We start from the raw sequence: 23,277 nt of genomic DNA on the forward strand, positions 1-23,277 counted from the left end.
GTGGGGGGCACAGGCTCATCCTGTTTGCTGCCAGCTGCCCCACCCCCAGCACCTCCCGTCAGAGTGACAGCAGCCCCGCAGCCCCTAGTACAGGGGGCTCCTGTGGCAACACCAGGGTGGGGGCCATTTCTGCGCCTCCCAACACCTCTGGTCCTGAGCTGTCAGAGGCTTGGGGAATCAAAGCACCGGAAGCCCGAGGGTCAGAAGTGGCCTCAAGAGTCCAGTCCAGCGCCCCCCACTCCCGGCAGACTCTGCTTGTCCATCCCAGAGACAGAGGGCTCGCCCCTCTTGGAGGCGGCACCCTCCATCCTGGGGTGCTCGTCGGGCCGAGAGGGCCGTGCCAGCAAGCTCGGTTTGACGGAGGGAGACCGAGGGGCGCAGGGTGTGGAGTTTCTTCCATCCCTCCCGGGGAGGCCTCTCAGCCCCATGGGGGTGATCTGGGAAGGGGGGGCGGGCCAGCAGGTAGAGCAGGGGGCCGGAGTGGCGGCAGCCACCTGAGGGGCCTCAGCTGGACCCGGTCTAGGCTGCTCCGATGTCATCATAGTCCTCGTTATCAGCGGAGTGAGGCTGGGGACTGGGGGACCCTGTGGGCCGGGAGGCTCAGGTCAGTGGGAGGCCCAGTCGCCGCCCCTGGTGCAGCACAGAGCTGAGCGAGCGTGGGCCCCACCCTCCCCTGCGGCGCCGTGTGCAGCCAGCCCAGCGTCTCGTCCACGGCCATCTCCCGGGCTAGGGCTAGCACGTCAGCCCTGAGAGCAGAGCCTTGTCTGTCTTGCTCAGCGCTGCAGTCCCCACAATGGCACAGTGTACAAAGTGACGGACAGCTGAATGTCGGGAGCCCCTCTGCTACCACAGTCTCTCCCAAGGAGCCAACTGGCTGCTTTTACTTGAATGCCTCCACTAATGGGGAGGTCACTTCTTATCAAAGCAACCTCTTTGCATATTTCTTTATCCCATCCACATCCATTTTCCCCACTTCTTAATATTCTTGTTTTGATTTTTAAAGGAAGAATCGCTTTCCCTCTCTTTTCCCTTTCCTTTCTCCTTTTCCCCCTTGGGCTGATGCATCCAACAGATGCCCCACTCATCCACTCCCCACTCCCTCTGCCCGCCCTCCCATGATCCCCTCCCCAGCTACTGGCACCTGGACACCCAAACTGCTCCACTGAAGGGGGCTGGGGTGGCGGCGGCTGGAAGTTCTGGTACCACTCTCCGGACGAAGTGCTGGAGCTGTCATCAGCCGAGGGCCCTGCTGGAAACCCCCAGAGCCAGTCAACCTCTGCCAGGAGCCAGCCGCTTTGCCAGCTGTCAGAGCTGGGAGGCCCGCACCACTCAGGAGAGCCAAGTCCTTAGCTTGACAAATGAGGACATGAAGGCCCAGAGAGGGGAGGAGATTTGCCCAAGGTCACACAGCAAGTGGCTGTGGAGCTGGGATGAGAATCCTGACCTCAGCCCGGCTCAGGGCTCCCAGGCTCGTGCTTCCTCCAGCCAGGCCAGCTACAGCATGGGGGCTTGGGGGATGCACAGATTACCTGAAAAAGTTGTCTGGGAGCCGGCTAGCTCCAAGTTCGGGGGCTGCTCCAGGAAGGAACTCCTCTCTGAAGAGAACACCTGGGGGTCCCATGAAGGCGCCTTGTTGCTGGTGTGATTGCAGTAATCCTCCCCGGAAGATGTGCTGGACTCACTGTTACTCTTTGGGTGACACTGAGGGTGCAGGGAGCGGGGATCTGCGACGCAGTGCCCAGAGTTGGCAGCTGGGACATGGGAGACGTGCAACTCTTCAAGTCCTGGGCCAGGAAAGGGAAAATGGTGAGGAAAGAAGCAGCAATGCAGCAAGAGGGCTTTAAATCAGACTTGAGGAAGAACTTACTGCCTATAGGAATCGTTAAAGTCAGGAAGGACCGATTGAGGGAGGCTGCTGCTGGTAGGTCTCCAAGTGAGCTGAGCTACTGTCTGGAGGCAGGGCTGTCATCCTAATCACGCCCCTCCTGTCCCTCCCTGGCCAGACTCACCTTCCTCCAAGGGAGGCATCTGGAACCTGCTCTGCTGGGCCTCCTCATCTGTGACCCGGTGCCGCTGGGAATCTGCAGGCAGAGGTGGCAGTGGGGAGGGGTGAAGGCTCAGGCTCTTTGTCCCAGGAGTCTGGAGGAAGGCTGGTGTCCCTCGGGGCTGGGGAAGGGGCCCCTGAGGCTGAACAGGGTGGGGGGACAACCCCAGAGGTAGAGCAGGGCTCAGCTTTCCCTTTTCTCAGCTCACGTCCTAATCCAAGCAGACCCCTGACCTCAATCCAGGGAAGACTCGTGTTTACCCTGAAACCAGCCTGGGGCCAGAAACTCTAGTGCCCCGGGAACCCCCAGCCCCAGTGCCAGCGCCAGCGCCAGCGCCAGCGCCAGCGCCAGCGGCCCTCCTGCTCCTTAAGGACATGCCAAGAGTCTGGGCTGTCTCCTCGTGCCCTGGCAGCTCTGGGCAGGAAAAGGGCAGAGGTTTGCCCCTTCGAGGAGCCTTCCCAGAGCGGAAGCTGGATGGTCTGGAATCGTGTGTCACCACCTCTGCGGCACCTTCGAGTTTCAGAATCAGAGAGACAGAGACTTACAGAGTCTTAAGAATTTGAGTGTCTGGGATCTTGGAGTCAGCTCTTTTGAACCTTGTACCACTGACTTTTAGTCTCAATGTTGGAGGATTTTGGACTCTCAGTTTTGCATCTTAAATGCCTGGCCTCAGAATCTCAGGGAACCATCCTTGTGGCAACCAAACACAGGCCCATGGACCAGCAGAAGGGGGCTCACTCTGTCCTACCCGCTGCCCCCTTGCCCTGAGACAGCAGGCAGGGCAGGGGCGGCCAGCTGTTGCCAACGTCCACTCTGCATCTGTAGTAGGAGATCCCCTGGCCTTTGTCTGGACATACGGCTGCCCAGGGTACAGGCTTTTCTCCCTGCCTCTCTTGCAGCCAGCAGGTGGAAGAACGTGACGGCCATTTCTAGCATCTCTAGCCCTTCGGCTGCCTGGAGTGTGGATGTGACAGTAAGCCATTCTGGACCGTGCGGACGAGCATCTTAGGGACTGCACAGCAACAAGAAAGAAGGAGGCGGGGCCCTCGCCAACGTCTCAGGACGCTGTCCCGTGGGGTCTCTGTGGCGCACAGCCAGACTCTCATCCTGACTGACACAGGAGGCGCAGGGCGGGGCTCAGGAATTTTTGACAAGTTCCCAAGTGATTCCAAAAGAGGTGTGGGGCTCTCGGGTCCAGTCCAGCCTCCCAGCATCGCTGGCCCTGCCTTAGGCACTGTCTTTCCTCTCCCTGTCCCCAGGAGAAAGAGAGAAGAGCTGGACCGGCCAGCCAAGAGGTGCAAGCTGGCACGACAATGGAGGCAGAGGAGAGGGTGGGGCTAGTGGGGCCGGCAGGGCAGGACGGGACACGGAGGGGGACGGGCGTGCAAGATGCCCCGACAACTGTGCCTCTCGCCCGCACTCCCTCGTGTCTCACACTGACACGGCCGCCTTAGGTGAATGTCGAGGGCCTGGTTACTGCCTTAAGACCCTGCAGGGCCAGAGACAAGCATGGGAGGGACAGAGATCAGAGTGGAGATGCCGCAAGACAGCGAGATGTCTCCAGGGTCGCAAAGCTCTTTGGAAACTTCAATGCAGGGCCTTTTACAGTCACTCCAGTGGGAAGCAAGGGGGATTCTGCCTATGCCGTGCAGGGGGCACCAGGTGGGACCTGTGGAAGGTCGCCTGGCCAGCTGGGCTCTCTCCCTGATCTGGGCAGGTGGGCCCCTGGGAGCCTGGCCCAGGCACTCACTGTAGAAGGTGGTCAGGGCCACAGGAGGCTGGGCGCTGAAGTCATAGTGCTCATAGTCTGTGTCTGAGCCGGAGTCCGAGTCCTCGGGGGCTGGGGCCCCGACCTGGATGGGCAGCGTGGGAACTGGGGAGAGAACAGAGCAGGGGGTGTAGCACAGTGGTGGGGGAAGGGCGGAGGGAGAGGCGGCAGAGAACACGGACAGCAGGGATAGGAGACAGAGTGGCAGGAGGGCACCAGGAAGCCCATCTTGTATGGACCACCCAGGCTTGATTTCCCAAGCTCCTCCCATTCATTTCTAATATAGGGAACTAAACATTAATTAGCAAACACTTAACATAGCACTTGCTCTGTGCCAGGCACTGTTCTGACATTTACCTGCATAATAGCTCTGTGAAGTAGAAACGCTATTATTCCCATTTTACAGCTGAGGGAACTGAGGCACAGAGACGTTCTCACCCTGCCCAGAGAAGCAGGCGTCTGGTCCAAACCTCTAGACTATACTATTCAGTGGGTGGCTGCTCTGAGCTTAGCCTCGTGCTAGATGCCATATTCATAGTCTCTTCTCAAACATACGGCTACTGTGTGCAAAGAATATTTATAACATTTGGCTGAGTTCGGTATTGGTCTTCATGTCATCGAATTCTTTCCAATAAAAGTGACTGAATATATTCATAATGCAATATGATGAAACTCTAATTCCTCTGCAAGACTTTCAAGAGGCAACAATCCATATATCATAAAAGATGGATGACTGACCTAATTTTTCTTTACCCAGAAAATATGAAATAAAACTATGATCCAGGAGAACCTTGATGGAACTGCAGGGCAGGCCACTGAGCGGGGCGTGAGGTCACAAGCACACTAGCCGATCAGCACAGTGCAGCTTTTCTCTGAGAACCAAGATTCCAAATGCGCTTAGCCTATATCTGTCCAGAAATTAAAAGTCTAGAGTCCTAGGGCGACTGAACTGGAAGGCCATCTGCCCATCAAGGTCCAGAGAGGGACCTGATCTGCTCAAGGTCCCACAGCCACAAGCTGGCCCATCTCCAGCTGGGCACTGCTTTGACCTAAGCAGAACTGACCCTCCAGAAAGTGTACCCTTCCTGTCCTCCCCAGTCCCCCGCACCCAGATGGGGGACAGCCTACCTTCTTCTTTGGGGATGGTGATGGGGACCGCTTGATAGCTATTGAGGCCTGCTGGGATGGTGGTGGGTGGGTACTGGAGGTTCACCATAACGGGGAGGGCTGAGAGAGGGGAGGCAGAAATTCTACAAGTCATTGTTTTGCCCTCTCCCAGTCTACCTGGTTCTATCCTCATCGAGACACCCCCTACCACACACACACACACACACACACACACACACACACACACAGAGAGAGTCTGGTCGTCCCATGGGACCCACACTAGTGAGTCCATTTCTGCTGGGCATGCTGGGCAAATCCTTCCCATCAGGAGCTGGATGGCCTCTACTGGACCACACCACGCCTGCTGGGGTTCCGCCAAGGCCCACATACCCCTGGGATGGTCCTGGCTCCCAGAACTTTGCACCTACCGTATTTTCCTTTAACTTTCAAGAGGATGAAGGCTATGGCGATGAGTGAGGCAAGGAGGAGAATTCCCAGAACAATGCAGGGGATGAGAAGCATTAGCTCCCGAGATTCCGTGTCATCCGTTTTCACTGTCACGGAAGATTCTGGAAACAAGAACCCCAATTCAGGGAGAAAGAGGAATGCACATAGACTTCTCTTTGCCCCTCTTTCTTGCCTTTCCATCTTCCCTGCAGCCGATCCACTTCCCTTCTTCACCTATCTTCCTCCTTCTTTCCTTTTTTCACATTTTCCCGTCTGCTTTTAAGAGTTTAGTATGTAGTAGGTGCTCAATAAATGCATATTGAATGAATGAGTAATTGACTAAATGAATTTCTGCCTGAACTTTCCCCTGGCCACCAGGCCACAGGGATCTCTTGCTGCTGGCTCTTCAGTACTTAGTCTTTGTTCAATAGACAGTTATTGAGCGCCTACTGTGTGCCAGGCACTAGGCCCTTCATATACAAATATGACAACAGTATCACAGGCCTTGAGGGGCTCTGTCTAGTGAGGAGATCAACAAGTAGACCCAATCTGATATGGGGAGGGCCTGCTGTGATGGAGGTGTGGATAGGGACCCTGGGGGCATGCAGTCCTATAAGAGGCACCTTGTTCTCTGTGCAGGAGGACCAAGGCTGGCTTCCCAGAGAAAGTGACCTAAGCCACCCTTGGCAGTGAACAGACCATCAGGACAGATGGATCTCCTTTCTGTGCCTGGGACCACCCTTCCTACCAGACCTGCCCTCCATGAGGGTAGGAGTGAGGTCCGTGATTTGGGGCCTCCCGGCTCTGCAGCCCCTGCTCTGGTGTGACTTCTTGCCTTCCCCTCCCTTTCAGCCTCACCCCTGCTTTAAAAAAAATGCAAAGCACAAGAATGGCTAGAGGGGCAGTGAGGAGGGTGCCTGGAGCCACATCCAACTAGATGGGCCCCACCTCCTGCTTCCTGTGTAAATCCTGGGGAGTGGAGACAGCAGCATGGCAGGGAAGGGGATGACATCATCCCAACCCCCTGGCTGGGGGCAGCGTCTTGCTTCCCCTGCGAGAGGACCCTCTCCCCGTCCTCGTTTTCTGTGTGCAAAGGGGACAGTTTGGGCCAGGATGGGAAGCTGGATTTAGCAGCAGGAAGCTGGTAGGAGGGCGAGGCTGGGTGTGGGGCTCTGGGGAGGCTAGGGCACGTGAGCCCAGAGGAGCTGCACCCGAGGGAGGGGCTGGCAGACCAAGGCTGGGGTGTGGTCCCTGGAGGCCAGTTCTCTCCTGGGGTGGTGTGGCTCCCACCCCAACCTCAGGAAGGGCCGGTGTGCGCAGGGTGCCTGTGGGTCTCGGCAGCAGCTCACCCTCCAGCCTGTGCGGTTCCGGCGTTCATTCCTTCTCCGTGCCAGGGCCTCTGGCAGGACTTGCTGCCCCTCAGTCTCCCCCAACCCCTGTCCACCCGTCTCTGGGGTGTCTGAGAGAAGCTGAGAGGGAGCCAGGAGGCAGGGGAAGCAAGTGGATATCAGGGGGCTGCAAGGGGCTCTATGCCTGGACTAAGTAATGTAAGAATAGGTGACATCCAGACAGTTCTTACTGTGTACCAGGCCCTGCTCTAAGCGCTTTATAAAAATTAATTCACTGGGGCCTCCCAGCAACGCTAGGAGGAAGGTACTGCAATCATCATCCCCTTTCATAGTCTAGGAATCTGAGGCTCAGAGAGGCCAAGAATTACCCAATGTTACACAGCTAGCAAGCAGCACAGCTGGGATTGGAGCCCCGGGAGTCTGCCCCATGCCGGCCAAACCACGCACAGCTGGCAGGGAGGCCAAGCTGGCAGGGAGGCCGAGAGCGGCTCTGGAGTTCAGAGCCTTGGATGCAAACTCCGGCCAGCACTTGGCTGGCTGTCACTTCAGCCTCGGAGCCTCAGCTCCTTCCTCGATGTCAGTTATAATGAGACCTCTCCCATTTGGCTTCCCAGAGGATGCAAGGGTGGGGAAATAATGGCTGCACTTGGCCCTGGGCCTGGAGCATCATAAACACACTGGCTGTTCCCCTCGGCATCCCCACTGCCTGGCCACCCCGACCGCCCTCCCCTCCCACCGCCAGCTCAAGGCGGTCTCAGACCAGCCCGGGCTCTCTCTCTCTCCAGTTCTTTGCTCCTGCCCTGCAGGAGCTCACAGAGAGTGGGAGATTCAGTGAGCTGTAGGCTGACTTGGCAGGGAGGGAGGGGACAAGAAGCACAAAGTGTCCAGAGAGCCCCTGGGAGGCGAGTCCATTGGCTGCAGGTGGGGGATGGGGAACAAACCATTAACACCTCCCCCCACCCCGCAGGCGCGCGCGCGTGCACACACACACACACACACTCACACACACACTCACACACACACACACACACACACACACACAGGCACCAGAGCTTCTGAGAGACTACTAGTACCCGGCAACACTCACCTACAGTGACTGGCTGAACACCTGCAGGGCCTTCGGGAGTGGACAGATTGCGCAGGCTGCGGGAACCTGTCGGAAAGCACCGCCCAATCACTCAATGCATATTACTGAGCACCTACTGTGTGCCACGCCTTGTGCTAGAAACCGAACAAGACAGACAAGTGACCTGCAGCTCAGGGCATGCTCCCATCCGGGGCACGTGGCTAAGGAAATGTGCCTTTCCCACCCCCCGCAATAAGGAGGCGCTCATAGATCAAATGCTGGGAAGGTTCTTTGGTTAGAATAGGAGCGAACAGAAGAATTATCCCTTCTTTCTGTATAAGCTGCTACAGACCACAAACCCCTTTTCCATCCAGTCTTCAGTGTGTCCCTCTTATCGGCCCAGGAGACGGGGAGCTGACATGACCTCCATTCCCATAACCGGCAGCCCCATTTGACAGGTGCGCCCACAAAGGAATGGAGCTCACGAGACCCCTTGACAGATACTATCTGGTCTCCCAGCTACTCCTTTAGGTGTCTAGAATCAGCATCCACATATGGAAGTTGAGGGACTGTCTGAAGCCTCCTAGCTGGCCAATGGCAGAGCTGGAATTCAAACGAGGTGTCTGAACTCAGTATGGATGCTACACAGTGTTTCTTCAGGTCTAAAACCCATTTTTTTCACAGTTAATGCTCCTAAAATCAGGATGATGGCCTCGATCGTTATGTTTGATGGAATATCAAGAGTTTATCTGGGCAGCATTTTTTCCCCTGATGGTACATAAAATAATAATGGTGGGAGGCTGCGGTGGGAGGATTGCTTGAGCTCAGGAGTTCGAGACCAGCCTGAACAAGAGTGAGACCCCCGTCTCTACAAAAAATAGAAAAAATTAGCCGGGCGTGGTCAGGCACACCCGTAGTCCCAGCTACTCAGGAGGCAGAGGCAGGAGGATGGCTTAAGCCCTGGAGTTGGAGGTTGCAGTGAGCTATGATGACGCCACAGCACTCTAGCCAGGGCAACAGGGCGAGACTCTGTCTCAAAAAAAAAAAAAAAATGGTGTGACTTATAATCAGTGCCATCTCAGATTTGATGAAATATGGTAGAAGCCAACTCATAGAGTGGTTATGGGGCTTAGCTGAAGTGAAAGCTACTGAGTGCTTGGCAATGCCTGCCACGTGATTAGGGTTTCAGATACTGTCACTGACACTATTATTATTAGTGTCTCCTAATATTATTTTTGCTAGGAATGCCCTGGGATGGCAAATTGGTTTCAACTCTTGAGTCAATTCTAATCAACAGGGACCATTGCTTAACATCTAATAATGCCTGAATCAATATTGGATTCATGATTCTGGGGCTGAGCATCTGTAGAAAAGAGTACCCTGATTAAATAACAATGTCTGCCTGGGAGCAGTGAGGACGTCCCTCTTGTGTTGTGTTTGCCATTGCTGGTCTAGTCCAGGTTGTGGTCCTTAGACTGCAAGTTCTTAGGATTCAGGTGGAATTCTGGTCCCAATCTGGGCTAACGTGGGGTGGGCGGGGGTAGGGATACCTGAGCACAGGACCCTGGCTGCCCGCGACTGGCTGCAGAGGTTGGAGTTGTTGAACCGCCACAAGCAGTCGGAGAGGGTGGGCTCCTTTCCCTTGCATGAGTAGTACATCCTGCCCGCCAAGGTGTGGGGCCGCCCCCTGGGCTGTTCTACCGTGGCTCCACAGCCCAAGGTCTGGCAGAGCACTTCGGCCTCCTGTGAGTACCACTCACTGTCACACACTGTGCTCCAGACCCCGCGGAAGTAAACCTCCACCTGCCCCTCGCAGGGGTCAGCGCCCCCGGTCAGGCGCCAGGACTGGTGCTCTGCGGGGGGAGGTGCAGGGGACAGAGTTAGGTCAAGATTCTTTGGGCCAGAATCCCTGCCAGCCCAGTCCCACCAATGCGGGTATCTGCACAGGCACCCGTGCAGCCAAGTGGCCTCCAGAGCTCGTGTCTCCCCCTCCTGCATTTGTGTCCCCCTTTCATCTGCCACATCTGCTCTGGCCAACCCTGCTGCAGTTCCCTAGATCCTCACTACTCAAAGTGTGGTCTGTGGATCAGCAGCATCGGCACTGCCTGAGATTTTGTTGCAAATGCCGAATCTCCAGCCCTGCCCAGACCTACCGAGTCAGAATCTGTTTTAACATCCCCTGTCCCCATTCTCGTGCACATTAACGAGAAGCATGGGATGGCCCAGGACCTCCCGGTCTCACCTGGAGGGCCCAACAGCCTCCTCAGGGGCCTCCCTGTGTTCAGTCTGGCCTTGCTGCTTGAATCCAGGTGACCAACTAGCACTCAGGACGAATGTCAGCTCTAATGCCACCTCCTCTAGGAGATGGACAGGCTCATCCTGGGCTCTGGAGTGCCTGCTGCCTCTAAACTCCACCTGACCTCCCTCCCTGGGACATTTCCCACTTTCTCTCCCAAAATATGTTCGTCTAGGTCTCATCTCCCTTCCTGGGCTGTGACCTCCCAAAGGCAGGGACCACCTCTCCAGCACTGACTCCAGGCCTGGCGCCAGCAGGCCTAGGATAAGTGTTAGTGGATGGCCGCAGCTCAGCGCCGCCGCCCACTGACCTGCGCACACCACGCCCGCGTCCTCCTTGTGGCCACAGTAGTTGTCTCCTGGCAGCCCCAGGCAGTCCCACAGGTAAGCTTCGGCCCCGGAGCAGTTCACCTGGTCCCGGTGGATGGGCCCGCGGCCGGGCGTGAAGTGCAAGCCGGGCAGGGCCTGGACTGCCCAGCCGCAGCCCAGCTGCCGGCACACCACGTGAGCGTCCTCCAGGTCCCACGTGTCGTCGCACACCGTGCCCCACTGGCCGCGCTCCAGCATCTCCACGCGGCCGGCGCAGGGGCCGCCGCCGTCCACCAGCCGCAGCGCGCGGTTCTCTGCGGGCGGGAGGGGTGTGGATGCCGCGGCGCTGGCGGGAGGGCAGGCGTGGGAGGAAGGTCCGGACTGGCAGGGGAGCTGTGGGCGGGCTGGGGGCCCAGTGAGACGGGCTGTGGCCTGGCGGGCAGGACTGGGGGTGTCCTCCCGCTGCGCGTGCGGTAAGGCAGAGCAGCAGGCTAGTGGAAGGGACTAGAAACCTGGTGGGCGGGGCCTGGAGAGCAGGGCTGGGGCAGGAGAGCCACAGGGCTCCGGGACCATGGGAACCTGACAAATTTCAGAACATGGACGGACGGAGACCCAGAGAGACCGAGAGCAGGAAGGGGTGCCCCGTAGATAGGGTTAGAGACCAGGTTAGCGTTGGGAACCCAGGGTGGGTTTGGGGACGGAGCGTAGGGGGAGGAGTCTGGAGGCCAGATGGGAGGAAACGCGGGTCTGGAAATGCTACCATGCAGTCCTCCGGCGCGGGAACCAGCGGTGCTCGCACTGGTGGGGTGGGGGTGCGAGTGCGGAGGGCGAGACCCGGGTCCTGTGGTTGGCGCGAGGGGCAGCGGCGGAAGGCCTGGGGAGTGGGGCAGACAGGGGTCTGGGTGGCGGGCGCGCGGGGTACCGTCGTACCTGCACAGGTGACCCAGGCCGGCTTCCCATCGCGGCTGCACGCGTGCTCCACCACGTCGCAGAGTTGCCACTCGGAGCTGCTGCACAGGATGGCGGGCGCCCCGGCCAGCGTGGCGTTCGGGGCCCCGCTGACGTTCCCCGCGGCGGGCCCCCACGGCAGCTCGGGCGTCGGCGGAGGGAGCTGGGAAGCCGCCCCCGCCCCGCCGCAGCCCAGCGCGCGGCACACGGCCTCGGCGTTGTGGTGGTTCCAGAGCGCCCCGCACGCGGGCTCCCAGGACGCTTCGAGCAGGACCTCCACCGTCCCGCTGCAACGGCTGCTCCCGTTCACCAGGCGGACGCCAAGCTGCTCCCCTGGAAGTGTCAGACGCCAGCTGAGACCTCAATGGATTTGCACTCTGACCATCCCAGGGGTGGGGGTGGGGCGGGCAGTTGCCCAGACTCTGCCACTGACCCTGTATGTGACTTTGGAAAACGCCCTGTCCAGCTCTGGGCCTCAGCCTTCCAGCCTGAAAAGTGGGGCTGTGCTGGCTCATCCCCGAGTCCCCTTTGAGGCCTGACCCTCTGGTTTTCCTTAGAGTTAGGAGAGGGTGGTGCTCAGGGGTGACTCTAGAGGTTATTAGGATGGGTTAGGCCTGGGATGACAGAGAACCAGAGGTCCCGTCCCCACAAACCCTCTTCGCTTGCCCCCTGTCTTCAGGGGCACCCTTTTGTGAAAGTAGGGCAGAGTTCTGGGTTCGGGGGCCCTGGTCCAGTGGGTACAATGCGCCCCCTCCTGAGCCCCTCTGCTGCTCTGAGGGTACTGTCCTGCAGGCTGCTGCAAGCTGGGAACCCTGCGGGACGGGCATGGGGGTTGGTCGCCGGATTGGACATGGCCTGCTTCAGCTAATGGTGGGTCCCCCTTTCCCAGAGCCCCTCCTTTGGGAACCACCTGCCCATATTAGCCCAGGATTGAACCACATGTGCAAGCACACAGCTTTGCGCAGAGTAGGTCCTTAATAAATATCTGTTGAGTAAGTGAAGGACCCTTCTAGTGGATCCCTGACACCTCCACCAAGAGCTCTTTAGCTTGTTCCCAACAAATCGCCTTAAAGTACTCAATGAATGCCTAGCCCACACGCACGTGACTTGGCAGTGGCCTCTCGAAAATGGTAGTTCTGAGATCCCAAAGTGAATCTCACGGTGGAACTTCAGGCACTGGGTCAGGAAGGAGAAGTCTTGCCTGAAGTCAGGGAGCCTCCCTGGCACCTAAAAGCCTATTTCCCTTTCTCGTGGCCCAGGAGACCACCTACGTGGTTTCCGAGAGCTGACCGTGGACCCGCAGAAAGATGACTTGCTTACCTGGCTCCAAGGGCCCACTCTCCGTGCTGCTGGTGTTGGGCTGGCCAGATGGGGCTGCAGACGGGGGACCTGAAATTAACCAGGAGCAGCCGCGGTGGGTGTGTGAGCTCAGCCACGGGGCCGCAGAGGCACCCTGATGGGCAGGGGTCATTTTCTGGAGCCTGCTGTGGCTACATGACCCCTTTGAAAGGACATAGTCCTCGACCTTGACTCCCTTCAGCGTAGGGAACATTCTCATACTTTGGGGTTTCAGCATCCTCCACTGCATCTATTAATAACACACACATCGTCAGAAGTCAGAGTAGAGCAGGGAAGAATGACAGTGGGCTTTGGGGCCAGACCCACTTCCTGGCTGCGTGACCATGGATGGGTGACTGAACCTCTCTGTGCCAGTCCGAATTTGTTGGCAATAACACTTACGAAAGTGCTGTGAGGCTGAAATAAGACAAATTGTAGGATATTTGACATACACAAGAAGCTTGAGAATGGGTGATTTAGAAAAACACTTTCGTCGGGAGAGTTTGTTTTTGAGAATTTCATACTGGACTTTAGGATAACTGGCACACCCTGGGCGGGAAACCATTAGAATGCAAAGCACCTTTGTGCCTGGAGAAACTAACATTCACGAAGGGCCTTTTATGTGCCAGGCCTGTGCATATATTTTTCCATTTACTTTCAACAACACGTTGAGGTAGGTATTAGCATTCCCATTTTACAGATTTGGAAAAGGAGGCCCAAAAAAAATCAATCGCCTGTGCCAGATAGTGTCCGTCTGTCCCTCCAGAGCCACTGTCCCCTCTGCTGGGGGAGGCTGACTGTTTTGGATTAATCAGTGTCTTCCTGGGCCTTTCGGCCCCTGTTAGGTTCAGCCAATGGGGAGCTCCAGCAGGGAAAGGAGGGAGGGAGGAGAGCGAAGGTGTGGTGCTTATCCCCCCGCTCCATCCCCGGGAGGTCCCTCGAGGTCCCTCGGGCAGGCCGTGTCCCTCATCTGAAGGTCATTGCTCCTTCAAGGTAGCTGTCTCTCCTTGACCATCTCCTCCCAGGTCTCAATAACCACTCCCTGGTCTTGTCTCCTTGGGCTCAGGGTGGTTGCAGCTCAGCTGCTCCTAGCTTCCGGTCACTGCGTTACCCTTTGTAAACAGTCCTTTTGTAAATAAGCCCCCTCAGACTCTCCTACTTTGAGTGTGCCATCTGTTTCCTGTTGGGACCCCGACTGCTACGTGGCCCGAGGCTAGCCAGCTAGCAAACAGCAGGACCACAGTTTACATGGTCTCCAGGGAATCCTCCCCACTCTGGGCCCCGGGTGTTCTGGTTTGCAAAGCACAAAGGGAGGCTCTGTGGCAGGGACCGCTGTGCCCGCAACGAACTCGTCTGCGTTTCCTGGCTTCTCTTGCACCTAGGTTGGGGCTGTTGAAGTCTGGGCAGAAGACGTTTGCTTATCTCTGGGCCAAGGCAGGTAAGAGGCAGTGAGCCTCCTCCATCTGTTACTTCCCTGTTACAGGACGTTAGGGACCCTGGGTTCCTAGGGGATCCCCAAGACAGACTCGATCTTGACCCAACTTGGATTTCGTGTGAGTTAAGAAGCAAGCTTTGATTGCGTTAAGCCGTGAAGATCTGGCGTGTGCTGTTACCACAGCCTTGCCCTCCCTGGCCTGACTGATGCAGAGGCCAAGGACTCAGGCGGATCACTGCATGTTCTCGGAGCTTCCCCGAGGGGATGAAGCCTCTAATTGCCTCTAATTGCCTGTCCTCACTAACTCCCTTGTTGGCCGCCCCCCAGCCTGACCCCCGGAAGGGGGAATGACTCAGAATTCAGAGCACAAACTCCACAACTAGTGTAATATTCAGAGCAAGAATTCAGATGCGCACAAGTCAGGATGTCAGAATCCCGGTTCCCACAGCAACGACGCAGTCAGTGCTCCGGTGTAGTTTTCAATATTACTACGTGAAATATTGAATGCTGGCTGCACTGCGTATGATTGCCGGGGGTGTGTGAGTGACTGTGCGTGAGTGTGATTGCGATCATGTGTGTGATTGTGTGTGTGTGACTTTGTTTGAATATGTGTGAGTGTGATTGTGTGAGTGTGTGTGTGCATGTGTATATGGGGAGCTGTCCCTCCATTCTGCATTACCTCTGTCTGGGTCTGGGAAAACACTTTCTCATGCATAAAGACACACATGTTTTCTACTAGAACAGAAAACCCTAGAGGGTGGGACCTAAGGCTGGGTCAGCCCTGTGTCCCCTAGGGTGCCCAACACAGCGTTTGTTGATTGACTGAATGAATGAAAGAGTGGGCAGGAGCTGCCAGCTCCAAGGCAGTTTATGGAAATGAGATATGCTGGAGGGCTTTGTTTTTTGTGTGATAGGCATCCTCTTATTTCCTGTCCCAGGAAAGGAGCTGGCTTTCCTGTCTCTGACTTCTGTGCTGTGTAGGGGTTACCTGGAATCCTCTTTCGGGCTGGGGCTGGTTTCACAGAGGGCCCAGTGGGGGATCTGTGCTTCCCAGACATCGTTACCACTTTCATCTGGTCCTGGGCTTCACATTTTTCTTTAAATTGCCCCACTTTTTGGCTACGATAAATTTATTTGAAAAGGAACCTGCAGTAGTTTGAATGGGTCTCCCAGCGTTCATGTGTTGGAGACTTAATTCCCGATGCAACAATGTTTGTTGAGCCGTGAGACCTTTAAGAGGCGATTGGTTCATGAGGTTTCTGCCTTCATGAATGCATGAATGCCCTCGTCGCAGGAGTGGTCTAGTTATTGTGGGAGTGGGTTTGTTATACAAGCGAGTTCAGCCCCCTCGTGCTTTCTCTTGCAAGCACACTCTCCCGCCCTGTGACACCTTTCACCCTGTTATGACGCAGCAAGAAGCCCCTCGCCAGATGTGGCTCCTCAATCTTGGACTTCCTGGCCTCTAGAACTGTGAAAAACAAATTTCTTTCCTTTATAAATTATCTAGGACCCAGCTGGCCAGCCCAGTGTCCGAGCAAGCCTGGCGGGGAAGCTTTCAGGTCCAATCAGGGGCTCACCAGGATGTCGCCCTGGCCACACCCAGCTACAAGTGTCGGGTAAATGCTAGCTACCACGGAGGGCACCTGCTGCCCCAGCTCCATCAGACGTGCTGAGAAAAACATAGTTGTATCATAAATGCTAGTCGAGTGGATGATGGGGAAGAGAGGCTGGGTAGAGCTGGGAGACAGAGCGGAAAGGAAGGACCACAGAAGCATGGAGGAGGAATGTACAAAAAGAACCAGTGTGGCACGCATCACCTGATAGAAGCATATTTTTTAAGAAAAATCAGTAGAAAGTATTCGCAAGTACATATGGCAACAGCCTTAACAACAACAACCACAGCAAACCAAGCCCTCCTGATCCCGAGACTCCACCTCTGGAACCTGCCCTGAAGAAAACAGTCCTGAACGCCATACTGTGTAGACATCAGAGTCCACGCTTCCGAATCGGATGGTTCCAGATTCCTTTTTCCAGCTGAGCCCCTTTCTAACTGTGAGGCTCAGCAAATCGCTGAACCTCCCTGGGCCCCAGGTCCATCTCTACGAAACGGGAATACGATGCCGCAAATTTCCAGGCTAGTCGTGAGGGTTAAATGAGATGATACATGCAGGGCCCTTAGGGCAGCAGAGTGCTCGGAGCTGCTGGCTGTCTCTGAGGGTAAAAAAAATCCAGACTGGAGACAACTGAATTGTCTAAAAGTGATTGGGTGATTGGTTAAGAAATTATATCACATTAAAAATATTTGCAAAAAAATGTGTATAAAAAGTTTTTAATGAGGCGGGAGAAAGTTTATGACAAAGTTAGTGGGAGAAGCAGAATACACAGTTATAAATATGGTCCGTGCTCTTCCCTGCAGCCCCACCCCCAACCCCCGGCCAAGGTTTAAACCTCCCAAAGTCCTCCAACAACCCCAAAACCCCCAAGTTCAATCGCCAATTCTGTCCTCTCAGGGCACTTGGAGCTGTTCCTTTGTGGGCCCAGCCACGTGTCATTACACAGTGACTCTGGTCACGAACTGTCTAATGGCCCTCGATCCCGCTAGATTCTAAGCATCACATGGACAGGGATGGTATCTACGTTGTTCTTCCCCCATACCCAGCACCTTGCACAGTGCCTGGCCCAGAAGAGATGCTAAGAGTACATAGATAAATAAAATTCAGTCTCTACTACAGAAAAAATACCATAGGAAAAATAAAACACATGCCCATATGGTGAGTTTTCTTTTTTTTTCTTTCTTTGTGGTGCTAAATTTTTCAAATGTTCTACATCAAATAAAAGTTAAAGATCTCCAAATAAATGCTGGGCTTTTTCTTGGGGGGACATGTGGCCTACTCGCAGTCCCAAAACAATGAGCTTTAATAGGGACTACCCACGCATCCTGCCCCCTTGGGCCCTCAGAGAGAGCCTGGGCAGACGGGGTGGCCTCGTCAGCCAAAGCCATACTTGCTCCTGGGGGAGAAATGAAGACCTCGTGTGGCTGGTGGGTCAAGGTGTTTTTTCTCCTGAAAATGTCACATTGCTGGGTGGCACAGTGGAGTGGGGTCACTGGGCTGAACATTAGGAGATGTGCTCCTGGTTGATTTCTATCGTTCACTTGCTGTGTGACTTTGGACGAGAACTTTGCCCTCTCTGGGCCCTTTTCTCACTTGCCTAGCAATAGATTTCTGATCTCTTCCCGTTCTTGCATTCTTTGATTATAATTAGAGAAAATTGATAATGAAGGACATCTATTGAGCACTTACTGTATGCCCCATAGATGAGAGTTGTTACCTGTGTGCTTTACATGTAGTACCAATTTGATTCCTCACAACTACCCTACGAGGTGGGTATTATTATCATCCCTGTGTCTCACTGAGAAAAGTGAGACACAGAGAGGTTAAGTAAGTCACCCGAGGTCACCCAGCTGGTCAGGAATAGAGGCAAGATTTGAACGTGGGCAGTCCAGCCCTGGAAACCACCTTTTAACTACTGCCGTGTGCAGCTTCCAGCATTCTATCAGTACAGATGGGAAATCCGCCCTGCGCGCTCAGTCTGTCATTACAGAAGTGGACCCGTTGTGTACAAAGAGCTCCTGTATGTAAACGCAACAGAGGAGCATAAAGCTGGCAACCTCAGTGCTCACTCTGTCCAACTTGGAGAGTGACCCACATAGAGCTGTGCTGTCCCATGTGGCAGCCACTGGCCACACGTGGCTCCTGAGCATTTGAAATATGTTTTGTGCAGGAACTGGAAATTTCATTTTATTTTGTTTAATTTTTTTTTAAATTTCTATTTAATTTTAAAAATCAATACTCAATTGGAAAACTTTTTAAAATGGTTAGAACAACTGAGATATGCGATTCTCCTATTTCAAGGGTAAATCTTACGAAATCTAAATACAGATCAAGTATTTCTGATGAAGCTTTAGTGTCCAAATTGAGATGTGGTTTATGCATAAACTACACTCTGTGTTTTGAAGACTTAGTAAGAAAAAAAGAAAGTAAAATATCTCAATAATTTTTTTAGGCTGGGCGTGGTGGCTCACACCCATAATCCCAGCACTTGGGAAGCTGAGGCAAGAGGATCACTTGAGGCCAGGCATTTGAGACCAGCCTGGGCAATATGGCTAGACCTCATCTCCATAAACAATAATAAAAAAAATTAGCCAAGTGTGGTGGGCACATCTGTAGTCCCAGCTACTCGGGAGGCTGATGTGGGAGGATCGCTTGAGCTCAGGAGTTCTGGGCCGTAGTGAGCTATGATCCTGCCACTGCACTCCATCCTGGGTGACAGCGCAAGACCCTGTCTCTAAAATAATAATAATAATAGTAATGATCATTTTTCTATTGATAGCATGTTGCAATGATAATATTTTGGATATAGGGTTAAATTAAATATATTATTAAATTAACTTCACCTATTTCTTTTTACTTATTTTTTTAATGTGGCTACTAAAAAATTTAAAATTACAAAACGTGGCTCACATCATGTACATACTAGACAGTGCCGTATAGGGGAAGTACACAGGCCTTGCATCCAAAGGTTTGGGCAGGAGTCTGGCTCTGTTCCCTATCAGCTGAGTGACCTTCAGCTGGTCGTTTTACGTATTTGAGCCTTAGACTCTCATCCATAAACTGGAGTTAATAATGCTTCTCTCAGAGGCTTTTTGTGAGCAAGTATTTTGTAAACTGTATGGATGAGACCATACAGATGTGGTTATTAGCACTGTCCAGGCCAATGATCTGGCTGAATTATTGGAGAATCTGAGGCCCAAGGGAAGTGTCCCCCAAAACACGGGGAGTCAGGCTCCTGGTACAGCACGGTGACTTCCTAGTTAGCCTGGCTGCTGTTTTGGGGCTCTGAGGGGATAGGGCAGGGTGTGCCGCTCTGCAGGACTGGCCCCAGGCCCCAGGACTAATGTCCCCAAGACTTGGGAGAGATGTGGGCCCTGCTCACCTGGAGACCGCCATGCATCTTGTTTACACAGACTGACCTTTTGTGTCCTGAGCAAGGGTGGCAAACTTACAAGAACCTGCTGGCCTGCCCTCTGAGCCCTGGCTCAGCCTCCAGGTATTCGAAGGGAGCGGCGCTAGTTCCGGGAGCTTTCCAGAAACACTCACCTGCCCCTGGCTCAACGGGTGGGCAGCTGGACTAGAGTTCCCAGTTTGCAGGTGGACATTTGAGAGGCAGCCGGATAGGAGCCTGGTATTCTACTTCCAACCCACGTCGATGGGAGCAGTTACCTATCGCAGGCACCCCAGGTAAAAAATGCAGGGAGATAAGGGAAGGGTGTTGCTTCCCATGTTCTGATGGGGAAAGGGGAGGCCCAAAGACACATCGAGCACCCATCACAAACCTCCTGGCACAGCTCAGCAATGACGGCTGACATTTATGCAGTACTCTGTACACACCAGGCCCTTTTGAAATACTTCAGATGCGTAACCCAAGTTAATTCTCACAGCAAGCCCACAAGGTGGGGAAACCGAGGCACAAAGAGGTTTAGTAATTTGCCTAAGACTGCACAACTGGCAAATGGCTGAGCTGGGATTTGAAACCAGGCCGTCTGGTTGCAGAACCTGCATTCTTAACCACTCCACTCCACTGGGTTGGAATCTGACATCCTGAGATCTGATTTGATGATCATGCCAAGGGCGAGAGGCAGGGAGTTTTGACAACCTGGATGGTTTTCCAAACTCCTTCCAACTCTGCTAATTTCAAGCAGCCCTGAGCTTAGAAATGATAACCCATTCCCTGCCCTCCCATGGTGACACAAACCCGCACACAAGTTCCCAGCACTAATTTCCAAAAGGGCCCCTGACTCCAAAGACGAGCAGCACGAGGAGACCTTCCTCCTTCAGGGCAGGGGTCCCTGGGTGGCCTTTGTCCCACGGCCCTCACAGCAGGGACAAGATCTGGTGGTCTGGCCTTGAGCTGCCCCCACCCCTTGCCCACCGGCTCTCGCACACGCAGCTGGCTCCAGCGTATCTAAATCCCCTCGTTTCAATTCTGAGGCCAGCAGAGAGACAGACAAATGGACATGAGGGCCAACGAATTTAGGCGGGGAGCCCTGAGTGGGGGGGGCCGGGACTGTCGGGAAAGTTTTTCTTTAAAAAATTCCCGTGATGTTGCCGATGGTGAGCAATTGATCAAACAACTAGGAAGAAGGAAAAGCCTGTAATTCTATTAAAATTGGAAAGAAGCGTAGCGCCGGCTCTCACAAGTGACATCATTTGATAGGGAGGGGGCAGCTGTGTTCCACCTTTGTGGGACTTGGAAAGGTTGTTGCTGCCCAGTGGGATGGAGTTCTCTTTGCTTCAGGAAACTGAAGCTGTCCCGGGGCTTAGTCGGGTAGCGCCATCCTCGCCCGCAGAGGGGACCGACTGCAGTGCATGGACCAGGTAGTACCCACTGTGCCTCTCCAAGCCCAGGAGGGTTGGAGTGACTTCTCTCCCTCGGAGCCCCAGGGAAGGTCAGCGGTTTGGTGCTTTGGTATCATTTTATGGGATTTTTGTTTGTTTTCACACTCCCCCATCATCCCTAGGAAGGGCTTGAAGACACAAAGAAAACTCAACGCACTCAATTGACAGAGGCAAAGAGTCCCAGCTCCAGCGGACTTCAGCGACTCAGGTCAAAGAAATTCATCCTTTTAAACTGTCTTTTGTCACCACGTCACACAACAGGAGATGTTCACCTGCATGGCACCTTCTGTGCATGCCCGGATTTCAGCCCCCTCCTCTCCACCACCAAAGCCAAGGGGAAATAAAGGACAACAATTCATAATCTCTGCCGTGAGGAAGCTTAAAGATAAGATCAATGCGACATAATAGGCTTGGGGTATGTTCAATTTCTGGAATTCACTCTTTTCGCTCTCACCCGAGAAAGTGAGTGTATGTGAGCCACGTTTTCCTGAAAGCTGAGAAATGAGTGTCTTACCGGCCTGCATTCAATTCCATTAACATTTGCGGAGCTTGTCCCCCCTGCTGGGAGCTGGGGCAGGTATTAGGGAGATAAGCGTAAGTAGAACAACCCAGGGAATAGAAGAGTCGCAACCTTCCCCAGGCACCAATTCATCTGTGTAGCAGCCTCCACTCTAAGGAAATTCTTTTTTCATAATTTAGAACAGGGACTTTGGGGACAGACAGAACAGTGATCTGAACCCATCTCTGCTGATCACCAGCTGTGTGACCCAGGGGAAGTCACCAAATCCAGCTAGGTTTCATCTTTAACCTGCCCTGGGCACCATACGGGCCACACAAGGTCGCTTCGAGGGGGTCATGGCTGATAAATGGAAAATGCTTAGGACTTGGTCTATGGCAGCTGCTGCTGTTATCGTCCCCCCTCCTGAAGTGCTGACCTCCTCTCTCTCGCCCAGTCCTTAGTGGATGTGGGAGGGCAGCTGGCCATCTACTCTACATTCCATCCCAGGCATAAACATGACTGACTCCAAGAGCCCCCTCAGCCCCCTTTTCTGCAAAGGGACTGTTCCAGTTCCCCAGAAGCTGCATTCTTTCTTTCCCTCTCTCTGCCTTTCTTACAAACGTTATCAGAGCTGCCACAGACTTGAAACTTGGCTGCTTCTTTCCCTGGCTCTGCAGACACGGCATCCCGCGTTCCTGGAGAGGAGATGTAGGCTGCAGTTGCCATGGCAACGGGAGCTCCTCTCAAAGAAAAGGCTCCTGGGGTCCTGGCCCCAAGGCTTGCTCAGGCTCCCGTGCCAGGCTGTGCCTTCTTAGCAGCTCCCAGGCGGGAATTTGAGACACCACCGGTGTCTGTGTTGTGAGCAGCTCAGTAAAAAACCCCGAGGGATGACAGCAAGGATTTGGCTCCAAGAGAGCCCTGCTGGCCAGACACTGGCCCCACAAGCCCCATCTTCTTGATCCCCCATGGGAATTCAGATCGTTGAGTAGAGGAGAAGAATGTCCAGGTCCCTCTTTTAGAATTTCCACTCAGTTAGTTTCGAGTGGAGCTCTGCTGGAGCTCTGCGTCTGGTTGGGGGGAAACCATCCAGCGGGTCTTAGGCAGCAGAAAGAGCATCGGATTGGAATTGAACACGCCTGGGTTTGAAACCCAGCTTCCTCCTTACTATGCAGTGACCTTGGGCAAGTCTCTTCGTGTGCCTGACTCGCCTTCCTCACCTCATAGGTATGAAAACCTCACTGGACTGACGTAAAATCACAAGAAAAATCCAGCACTTGGCCCACTGTAGGTGCCCAGGAAGATCTTTTTGAATAAATGAATACGAGTGCGTCTATGAGATAAATGTATGTGTGTGCACATATGTATGGTGGGTGGAAAAAGCAGATTACAAACAAAATATACAGGACGGTAATATCCTTATAAATATAGTGTATAGAAAAATGGCCGATGATACCTCATAGAGTTCAGGAGGCTTATACTTTGACCTCAAAACGATACTTTTATGTACAAATTCTAGAAAAATAATTCTCTGGTATGTTCACACGCAGATGTGCACAGGGATGTTAACTGCGGCACTGTTCGTAAATAGAAGAAAATTAGAAGTAATCGGGCAGTCCCCCAGCTGGAAATAAACATACTGTACTGTCTCATAGACTGGACGATTCAGCTGAACATGTGAACTAGGTCTGTATCTATCCACTTGATAGATCTTGAAAACAATGAGAAAAGTAACTTATAGAACAAAATGCCCGGTAGGATACCGTTTATATGAAATACAGGGCATGTCCGAGTATCATCCATTGTGCACAGATACATTGTGTAATAACAGTGTAAAAAATGTGGAAGAAAAGAGTACACACACCACACTCTGGCGTGTGAGTGTTCTGGGAGGAAAGGGTAAGGAATTGTTTAAACAGTATCTGTATGGTTTTCTTTCTTACTAATATAGATCTGAGCAAATATGGTGAAAATGTAAACATTTCCTAAATCGGGGTCATGAGGATGCATGGGGTTTGCTAAAATACTCCCGGTGAATTTCCGTGTGTTTGCAATATTTCTCTCTCACAAAATGTCTGGAAGATTCTGTAATAGGCTAGTAACAACAGTTATCTTCGAAGGTAGCATTATTGGCATGTTTTTTTCTTTTCTTTGTTTTTTTTTTTGTATTTTCTGAATTTTGTGTCATTTTACCATATATAATTTTAGTGATCAAA

General features: G+C 53.7%; 1 protein-coding gene across 1 annotated transcript in view; it reads right to left on the reverse strand.

The window, feature by feature from the left end:
* Positions 1–519: 519 nt before the first annotated feature.
* CD6 (CD6 molecule) overlaps positions 520–23,277 on the reverse strand; it is a 40,777-nt gene continuing 18,019 nt past the window's right edge. Inside the window, exons 2-13 of the mRNA XM_012643979.1 lie at positions 12,655–12,723; positions 11,317–11,667; positions 10,389–10,700; positions 9,333–9,635; positions 7,804–7,869; positions 5,349–5,489; positions 4,942–5,040; positions 3,796–3,918; positions 2,010–2,081; positions 1,530–1,784; positions 1,142–1,249; positions 520–584 (exon numbers count right to left, since the gene is read on the reverse strand). Coding sequence (XP_012499433.1) covers positions 520–584; positions 1,142–1,249; positions 1,530–1,784; positions 2,010–2,081; positions 3,796–3,918; positions 4,942–5,040; positions 5,349–5,489; positions 7,804–7,869; positions 9,333–9,635; positions 10,389–10,700; positions 11,317–11,667; positions 12,655–12,723 — 1,964 coding nt within the window. The remainder of the gene's footprint in view (positions 585–1,141; positions 1,250–1,529; positions 1,785–2,009; positions 2,082–3,795; positions 3,919–4,941; positions 5,041–5,348; positions 5,490–7,803; positions 7,870–9,332; positions 9,636–10,388; positions 10,701–11,316; positions 11,668–12,654; positions 12,724–23,277) is intronic.

The sequence above is a fragment of the Propithecus coquereli genome, unplaced genomic scaffold (assembly GCF_000956105.1).
Source record: "Propithecus coquereli isolate 6110/MARCELLA unplaced genomic scaffold, Pcoq_1.0 Scaffold202, whole genome shotgun sequence".
Lineage (NCBI taxonomy): Eukaryota > Metazoa > Chordata > Mammalia > Primates > Indriidae > Propithecus > Propithecus coquereli.